At 41.2% G+C, this 10,198-nt stretch overlaps 1 protein-coding gene across 1 annotated transcript; it reads right to left on the bottom strand.

Moving 5' to 3' along the window:
• Positions 1-322: 322 nt before the first annotated feature.
• neurod6a (neuronal differentiation 6a) lies at positions 323-7,581 on the bottom strand. Its single transcript, XM_030079984.1, has 2 exons — positions 7,501-7,581; positions 323-1,105 (listed from the first exon to the last, which is right to left on the bottom strand). The coding sequence occupies exons 1-2, from the start codon at positions 7,579-7,581 to the stop codon at positions 323-325; spliced, it is 864 nt and encodes a 287-aa protein (XP_029935844.1).
• Between the last annotated feature and the right edge of the window lie 2,617 nt (positions 7,582-10,198).

Below are 10,198 nucleotides of genomic sequence, written 5' to 3'. Positions count from 1 at the left end.
CTCGTGTGCGTGCGTGCGTGTATACGTGTGTGTGTGTGTGTGTGTGTGTGTGTGTGTGTGTGTGTGTGTGTGTGTGTGTGTGTGTGTGTGTGTACCACAGTGTAGATGTTCCTCGTGGCCCACAGCATTCCACGACTAAACGCGTTTGGGTCTCCAGACAATTACCATTCAATTAAGATGAATTAATGATCGCACAAAAGATGGCCTGCGACCAAGCAGCCCGCAAAAATGCACACCTCTTAAATAATAAATGTTTTTTTCTTCCCTTCTCAGAGGGCTGATTAGTTTGATTTCTAATCAACATCTCTGTCTGTCTGCTTCATTAATTATGGAAAGGCGTATTTAATTCGTCCTGCACGGGGTAAAACTGGCCCCGGAGGTGGATGTCGTAGGGCCCAATGTCTGCGGAGGGCCCCTGGCTGAGAGAGCAGTAACGCAGGCTGTAGTGGCAGCTCCGATAGTCCGCCGGCTCCTCGTGTTTCAGGGAGAATATTCCGTTGAAGTTGATGGGGGGACTGAGGGCCCCTCCGTCCAGGGGGCTGGAGCAGTCTGGAGACGGGCTTTCGTACAGAGCCTCGTAGGGGCCACAGTAGGAGCCGTAGGCCCGCAGGGGCCTGCTGCTGTCAGACGAGTTGGAGCCCACCGCCTCGGCTCCACGGTGGTGGTAAGCTGGGTACAAGGAGAAGGACTCCCCACCGGGCTCCGGGATGAAACTGCGGGCGTTGAGCTGCAGACAACCGGCCACCAGGTTGGTAGTCGGCTGGGAGAGACCCTTGCAGAGTGTCTGAACGAAACTCAGCAGGTCCGGCCTCTTCCCGGTACTCAAGATCTCACTGAGGGCCCAGATGTAATTCTTGGCCAGGCGAAGGGTCTCTATCTTGGACAGTTTCTGCGTCTTGGAGTAGCAGGGGACCACCTTCCTCAGACTGTCCAGGGCGTTGTTCAGACCGTGCATCCGGTTCCTTTCCCGGGCGTTGGCCTCTATGCGCCGCAGCCGGACCCGGTCCAGCCGGGCCTGGCTCAGCTTCCTCTTGCGAGGACCTCTCCGTCTCATGCCGGCTTCTTCCTCCTCTTCCTCCTCCTCCTCGCCATCCCTCTCATCGTCCTCTCTCCCGCACTCATGCGCGTCCTCCAGGGCGGTGCTGGGCTCTGGTTTGACCGGTTTGATCGGGGGCTTACTGGGCCAGCTGGCTCTGTACGGGTTGTCCGGCAGGTTGCAGGAGGCTTCCTCAAATGGTAAAGTCAGCATGTCGTCCTCTATGTGGGGAATGACTCAGTTTTAATTGGTGGCTGCACAAATATTCATCAGAACAGTCATATGTCCGGTCTGAACCTTTTATTCTATTAGGCTACTATAAACAATGTTATTTCAATTACACAAATAGTGACCAATCCACATGCAGACAGTTATTAGGCTGTATTATTATTATTATTATTATTATTATTATTATTATTATTAATGTTGTTGTCGTTGTTGTCATGTGATGACCCACCTCTCAGACTAGCATTATTACCAGTAATTATTATTATTATTAAATAATTATTATTATAATCAGCTAGACAAACAGTGATGAACATTGTTATGATGACCAAGTAAGGGAAAAGTGACCAGCCCACCTTTCATACTGTCCATTAGATTTTAGATACGTTAATTGCTGTTATTCTCATCAGTGACACTATTATTATTCTAATCAGTTAGACAGGACAGTGACCAGTGCTTCCATGATATTAGAGATTATTATTATTATTATTATTATTATTATTATTATTTACCATGACTTCACTAAGTGACCAGTTAACCTATAATGTCAACTTATTATTTTATATTTTATATTATAACACAGCACAACATGTCACTATAAACAATATTAGAGTGAGCAGTCCACTTCCCTTGACAATCTATTATTATTGTTGTTTTATTATTTTTATCAGACACACAAGGCATTGTAGATTTCCAGTCTAATTATCCTTTCCTCAGTGGTTTGTCTCATTAGTGTCTTACCTGATTCGAGTGTTAAATTCCAGACAGCATCTTCCAGAAGCTTCCTAGACTCAGGCAGGGTTTAGATAACAAATATCAGTCCTTCTCCTCCTCCTCCCTCCTTCCTCTCCTCCGTCTCTCCTCTGTCTCTCCTATTTTTTTTTTTTTCAGGAGAAAAGACATTGATGCCATCTGCTGCTGACGTCACCTGGCAGGTTGGCTCTCTAGGGATACTCTCTGTAGCTCTCTCTCTCTCTCTCTCTCTCTCTCCCTTCCTCCCTCCCTCTCTCTCTCACTTTCTCTCTCTCTCTCTCTCTCTCTCTCTCTCTCTCTCTCTCTCTCTCTCTCTCTTTCCCCCACTCTTCCCAGTCTGGCCAATGCACTGGGATGCAGTGCCAGTCTCTCCCCAGTAGATTAATTTGAGTTTATAGATTAAAGCCTGAGCAGCTCATACAGTTATATGATGTTGTGGTGTGATGATACTGGTGGATTTGTTTATACCAGCTTATTCCCATTTAATAAGCTTTCTGTGCTGTCGTCATGCATGTGAACCAACATGAAACAGTCGTGTTACCCAGGAAAATACCACACGTAAACAAACTGACTGCAGGCCAGGCCAAATGTAGCCAATGAGGCATTGTGATTTGCATAAAAACAACAAAACTGGCATAACATGTACATTTAAAATAGGTATACATTTGCACTTTCCTGCTTGTTTGTCCATCATAATGCGAATCTAATTGTTTACATCTAATAAAAATGACACGTAAACCGATTGCAAATTGTTGACAGGATGAGTTCAGGCCAAATATCAGACCAAAATTAGTCTGTGGGTACAATGTGGTGTTTTTGTGGAACAATTTGATGATTTTGTGTCATGTCAAGGCAGTTGTAGCAAGTAGGCAATAGGTGCAACAAATTTTATGACCAATCACAGAACAAAGATGTACCTTGCTGAGGAATGTATTGGGATTCAAAATAAAGCATCTTTGACAAAGGAATGCAGTCTCAAGTGTCCATATTGGAGGTCCTCAGCTCTTGGCAGCAGTTGCTGAGATAAGCTGACTGCAACTTAGTCATCACAGCAAAGAACTGAATAGACAGGGTTTCTGCTGCTATGGGAACCGGGAACTGATCACTTAATCACAGATACATCTGATTTTGGGTTTAGATATAAATTTATCGCAGCAGGGGAATGGCTTCAGTCATGCAGTTTTGCCATCAGACTGAAGTGATGAGGAGGGATCTGAGCCTGAAAGCAAAGCTCTCAATTTACTGGCTGATCTTTGTTCCAACTCTCACCTGTGGTCATGAACTCTGGGTAGTGACCAAAATAATGAGATGGTAGATACAAGTGACAAAAATGCGCTTCCTTTGCAGGGTGGCTGGGTGCACCCTTAGGGAGAGAACGAGGGTCTCAGACATCTGGGTGGAGCTCGTAGTCGGGCCGCTGTTCCTGCGCACTGAGAAGAGCCAGTTGAGGTGGTTTGGTCATCTAGTCAGGATGCCTCCCAGCGCCTCCCTGTGGAGGTGTTCCGGTCATGTGGGAGGATCCTCCGGAGCAGACCGAGGACGGGCTGGGGGTACTGTATATCCCAGCTTTGGGGTCTCCCAGGAGGAGCTGGTGGATGTGGCTGAGGAAAAAAGCCAACACAGAGACTATAATGCACACCTTTATTACCTGCAGGATTGACAATTGTAATGCTCTAGTTTCTATTTATCAGACTGGCTTTTAGCATATGAAAATCCTATAGAACCCTCAGGTCTTCTGGTAGTGGCCTTTTAATTCTCCCTGAAATCAGAACAAAACCCCACGGTGAGGAATCCTTTTACTGCAATAGTCCAAGACTTTGGAACCGCCTTCCTGAAGACCTGAGGGCTACAGAGAATGTCTATATATAGTTTTGGTCATATTTGTTTTGTTGTCTTAATGTAAGAAGCACTTTATGTTGCATGTATTTGTATGAAAAGTGCTATATAAACAAAGTCTGATTGATTGATTGAAATGACGTCTTGGCTTTCCTCTTAAGTCTGCTGCAACTAGAACCCAGTCGCAGATAAGCTGTAGAAGAAGGATGAGTGGATATGGCTAGCAAACTAACCATAGTATCTGCTCAGTTAAGTATCCCTACCTTGTTGGAAAGGCATTTGATTTGCACAGTAGCTACCTTTACATAGATAGCAGCTAGGTAATAGAGGATAGTAGCTGTATATTGACATGAGCACCACTTGGGACATCCCGGTGGCTCACCATGTAGAGCATGTACCATGTAGTACTAAGGTTAAACTGCAGCAGCCTGGGTTCAAATCTGACCCAGGCCCTTTGCTGCATGTCATCCCCTCACTCTCTCTGCCTTATCTTTCTCTACTGTGACTATCTAATAAAGCAGAAATGCCCTAAAAATACTTTTTAAAAAACAACATAAACACCATTTGCTTTGCTAAATTAGTGCCCTGGTAACAATTCTTCAGGGCAGCCGAACTGAGCTGTCTCTTGTCATGCAGCTCATGGTGTTTTAGATTATAGACCATACGACTCAAGAGAAGTATCACACTAAGCCTGACTTACATTTGGAGGCCAATTTGCCTCATCAGACAAGGCATCAAAATGCCACCATAGCTACACCACAGGAGTCACTGCCAACGTAGCCCACAGAGATCTCCATGGTAAATAACGTGTAACTCTTCACAAATGTAGCTGTGTGTAGGGCCACGCACTTCTGCAAGAACCGTGATTGGTCAGTTAGGCCGCTTTGCATTCCCCCTGATGTGTTTCTGGTTGACATCCACTTATATTGAAGACAGCATGGAGCCAAAGAGACACGCTAGCAAATTAAACCCTTATCTTCCATTAAATGTTCCCTCAAGTGACTGCAAAGTTAGGGGAAAAAACATCGTTTTCCATATTGTACAATAATGTCACATACATATTCTCTATCTGCTGGTTGCAGTGCTTCACTGAAGCTACATCACACTTCTGTTAGGTGAAATATTCCAACCCAAGCCACCTTGTTTTATCACTGCACCATTACATCAAATAGAGAATATCTAGATTTCTTGTGCATTACTTTACACACATATCTTTCAGCAGGACATATTGGTATCTTTTAACAGAACACTTACCATCTCTAATCCAGTATAAAATAAAGTTCTATAGGTTTCAACAAAACTCAGTTGCACAGCAGTGACACAGCCACTGACGTGAGTGGCAGGGTACAAGTAAGGAAGTTCACATCCCCAAATGGTAAAGTGCTGACTGAAATAATCGTGTCTACACTGCCTGAGACAGTGTAGACATGATTATTTCAGTTTTTGCGTGCTTTTTTCCCACAGATGTGATCAAAATGTCTCACTGCTATCTAGCACCACCATGGTCAACTCCGGTGTAGAGCCATAAATTATCCTTTTTGTACTAATATTACAGTTAATACAAAATCTGATTATTAGATTAGATTTTACATTAGGGTCACAAGACATGGCCATTTTTCAGGAATTCCTGGATATAGTTAATTGTTTTTCAGCTGGCACCATCAGTCACCCTCTTTTCCTCCTCTTTGAAATAAGAATGATCAATTCCAAGCTTTGATTTTGTACACTTACCTATAAACCTGTCATTATATTTTAAATGTTTTCTGGAACGCTTAAACTGCTTACTTGAAATGCAGTAGAAAAAAAAAGAAAAGAAAAAAAAAGAAAGGGGGAAAAAATGAAAAAAAAGAATAGTGTTTGTTTTTGTTTATGTCATATCACATCATATCTATACAAAAAGGTTGGCCTGTTGCTATGATTTTCCATATAAATATCTGCCAGAGGGACCTAAAATCATTTCTAAAACAGATGTTGGTAGAAAATGATACTTTAAAATGGTGTGAAGTAATCATGGACCTCTACTGCCTCTGTAACGACATGTCAGTGTTTAATAGTATCTTTTATATGAAATGCCTGTATCATATTTCCATATTCATTTATCTGCAAAGTGCAGCTGCCAAAAAGAATAGAAAATATGGCTGGTGTACTTTTTAGAAATCATCCAGTTTCCTAAGGCCAGCTCTGTGTTGCTGAACTGGTCGCACACTTATGACCAGCCACATACACACACACGCACACGCCCAGACACACACACACACACACACACACACACACATATACACACAAAGCCAGAGACATCTATGGTGTATGCTGGAGCCCCCGCCTCCCTGGATGCCTCAGCTGGCATGGGTCTTTCTGGTCCAGTAGACACACCAACATCTGAAGAGTCTAACTCCCCATCTCAGACTAATCACTTCACTGCACTAATTGCAAATGCAAATATGCAAATTTATATTAATTAATTACTCTGTTAATTAGTTCTCTGGTCTTTTTTGGGCAATAAATCATTGTGCAGCACAGAGAGGAGAGAAATAGCATGCCCCATACCATTTCAGCATAAAAATTTAACACACACGTGCGCACACACACACACACACACACACACACACACACACATGCATACATGCACACCCCCAAAATAGCCCCCGTGCTCACATTGTGGGTGATAAAGGCCCCCAACCCCTCAGACAGACACTGCTGTGCAATGAAAAGGCAGTGTAATTGAAAGCAGTGGCGGGGGAGAACACAGTGATCAGCTTCTCTTTTTAGCAGTTCTCCACAGACCGACTTCATTATCACGTTGCCTTACTCTTAAAGACGGAGTCAGTGAAGACAGTGGTGTGCACACCACAAAGATGGGCTCACACTCCCCGGTATTAATGGAAGCAAAGGTGTTCCTTCAATGTGTTTGTCAAAGTGCCAGAAGACAGTCATAATTAGATGAATCAGGCTCAGCTTGCCGCATCCGAGGTGGTGAGGGTCTCTCACTGTGTTAGTGGAAACATAAATCACACTGCTTCAGATATGGCATAACAGTTTGATAAGTGTCAGAACTGGAAATTTTTGGACTTTTCAACATGATTTTGGATTTATTATTATGCATCGTGTACTTTTCCGCTGCTAAATCCAAAGAAAGAGCTGCTCACTAGTTATGAGATGGCCCATGGAGGCATTTTGAGTAGCGGCAGGGTTCACTCAAGCAGAGGACTGTGAATATTCATTTTAAAATTCAGAATATTTTAACTCTGTCAAGCCCAGGAGCCTGTGGGTGAGCTTTTATTTTGAAAGGTTTAACTTCACTGTCCCAACAAAGTTAACTTTTTTTCTTTTTCTTTTTATATTTCTGGGGTTTGTTTGTTTGTAACTTTCTTAGAATTAATTATAATAAATTCAAGTATATTATTCTTGTAAATTTTTATTTTTTTGGACAATTTTATCATAATCTTCCAATAATTTATTTGCTAATTTTCTTTTAACCATCTTTTAATTTGTACTTCTTTTCATTTCCATAATTTTTTTGGTTATTTTCTTTTTCTTTGGAAATTTTGTGGTAATTTTATGGTGATTTTTGCATAATTTAATTTTAAATAATGTTTTTCAAAAAAAATTAAGAGAATGTTTGAAAGGGTTAAAAATACAGAGCTGGATACATGTTCTCCTGTGTGTTCATTGTGACTCTTTGGTTTTCTGTTTGGTCCACACTCACATCTAGCTGGCTGCTTGCTTAGCATGGCAGATAGCTCTATGTTGCAGCATTGTCCTGACCAGTGACTTTCCTTTCACCAGGTTTTTTTCTAAACAAGAGACAGTGAAGATGGCAGTGGGGAATTGATCAAGATCAGTACCTCATGATCAAAGAGTTGTTCACCCTAACTTAAAGAAGAACTGAGCCTCTTTTTCTAGTTTTTGCCATTGTGAATGTGCTCAACATTTCCTCACTCAGTGCTTTTATTTCTTCAGCATGTGAATCCCATTAGCTAGCCAAATACCAATGCCTCAAGCTCTGCCTGGATTTTTGTGCATGCACATTTCAATAACCAGGTGTCACTCCTGGATGGATGGACTAAGGGACATTCAGCATTTTTGGCCAGCCTGCTTGAGTGACCCGGCAAACATGAACTGTGAACCGCATGTGAACTGAGTAATATGAGTGACTTGACAGTGCACTCTTAACACTTTGTTTAGCACAAATTTACTGTTTTTAATATTCTAAGGTTTGCAGCCACTGTGTACTCGTTAAATGGCTGTGTAGGTTTAGGGAGCTTTAAAATGTATAGTGATTGTAAGCCTACTTTTTGCTTATATAGACATATTTTTCAGTGTAAACGTGTGCTGTGTTCTGTCAGTACTTTTGGCCAGAGAAGAGTTATTACATTTTTGTTTGTTTTGTCAGTGTCCGGGTTTACCCCTCATATACTGAGTATCAAACATTGACTTAATTATCTTATTATTGTCCCTGATCACCTAGAATGTAAAGTACCAAAGCTAATACATTTATTTAAAAGTAATTTTGAGTTGATTGAAATTGTGTTCACAAGATTTTCTAATACAGAAAAAACTGTGCTTTAGGGAAAATTTCCTTAAATAAAATTGAAAACTGCTATCCAGAAGGCAGGAGCAACTAATACCAAGACTGATTCTTTACCAAAGTTGGACATTTTAAACTGTTCCCTATACTGATTTCCAAAACTAAAAAAAAAAAAAAAAAAAGTTATAACAACTATAATATATTATTAAAAGTCTTAATGGAAGTTTTTTGTATCCCCCTAAGTGTGAAAGCATTATCAAGTGTCTGAAATTTAAAACTTGAGGTAAAACTACTAACAAACAGAAGGAAGACTGGCAAACTGTGAGGACCCAGGTGTCACACCCCTTTGCCTTGCAATGCTCTGGAAATATAGAGGTGGAAATTATTCATAGGATGTTGTTCCAAATCCTAATGCAAATGGCTTACTTTAGTAGGAGGTATTCATGCTGTGGGGGATAAGTGTCAAAATTTGTTAAGTGCAAGTATGTCTTTATCACTACAAATTTCCTTCGGGATGAACAAAGTATCTATCTATCTATCTATCTATCTATCTATCTATCTATCTATCTATCTATCTATCTAAATAATAATGAATTTATGAAGTGATCATTGTTCCAGAAAAGTAATGATTAGATTAAAGTCAAGCAGACCAACAAAAGCTTACTCCCTCCACTGGACTCAATATATTTGTAGGGAAAGATAAGTAGCACTCTTCCCTCCCACAACAACTCCTGTTCAGATGCCCTTGAGCAAGGCACTGAACCCTTTGCTGCTTTACTGGAGCTGCTTACTGACCACCAGCAGAAGACTATGGCTATACTGGGCACTTTCCATTTGCCACCAGTCAAAGGCTGTAGTTGTACTTACAGCTGCAAGCATGAATTTCTCCAATTGTAAGAACGTAAACAGAGTGTTTCTAGAAAAGAACACGGAGCTCAATTGAGTTTACTTACTGAAAAAATGGCAAGTACAAAGCAGGTTTTGATACACTATTGTTAACACAGCAGCAGGCAAGTACTGTGTCTCTTCCTATGTTATCCTGGGTTTCATCTCACAGTCAGGTGGTTTTGAGAATCTAAATTGCCCATTGTTGTGAGTGTCAATCTTTCTGAGTTAACTCTGTGATAGATTAGACACTTGGCTAGGATGTCTTCATGATGTATTTCTGAATGTGTTGTGCTGTGATTGTGACCACTGTGTTGTTTTATAGTGCAAATTTCTTCCTTCCATGGTTAATTGACCACACATAGAAGATCTAAACAATAAATGTCAAAGAAAGAGAGAAATCCATCAAAAAGGAGGCAGAAATACCAATTTGTGACAAAAGGCTGGATTGCGAGGACAGCAAAAACACACATTTGGCAGGAGTTGTCACCAAATTCAAAATGCCTTTACTGGACAATTTCAGCAGGTAAATAAAGGTTTGAAAACAAAGGATGTTGCTAGGGCTACTTAAACCTATGATCACTCCTCAAGGAACACCTTAATAACCAGCAGTTCAGGGTTTCCAATTCCATAATTGTACTCTGCCTGCTATTGTCACCATTAGCAGAAGGCACAGGGATGAAGTTTCTGTGATGCACAGCACAGACTGCTGCATCTGAGGTGTTGACATGAGTTTTTTTTTTTTTTTTCCCTTTCTTTTTTGTCCAAATTTGGAGGGAGTTTGCCAAATACAAATGTTTTTTTTTTTTTTTTTTTTTTTTTTAACAGTGGAAGCCAAGCAATAAATTGCTATATCATCTGCATAGAAGTGAAAACAATAGGACCTTTTTTGTAGACAATATAAGAGGACCTAGTACAGAACCCTGGGGTACATC

Source organism: Myripristis murdjan, chromosome 20 (genome assembly GCF_902150065.1).
Source record: "Myripristis murdjan chromosome 20, fMyrMur1.1, whole genome shotgun sequence".
In the NCBI taxonomy this organism is placed as follows: Eukaryota; Metazoa; Chordata; class Actinopteri; order Holocentriformes; family Holocentridae; genus Myripristis; species Myripristis murdjan.
The sequence above is the reverse complement of the archived record's forward strand: the minus strand, read 5'-3'. Positions and strand labels throughout refer to the sequence as shown.

Coding starts and splice junctions, on each gene's coding strand:
- neurod6a (XM_030079984.1), bottom strand. CDS start 7,581: ATGCTAAGCAAGCAGCCAGCTAGATGTGAGTGTGGACCAAACAGAAAA. Junction 1,106..7,500: donor ATGAACACACAGGAGAACAT/GTATCCAGCTCT, acceptor TGCGGGAGAGAG/GACGATGAGAGGGATGGCGA.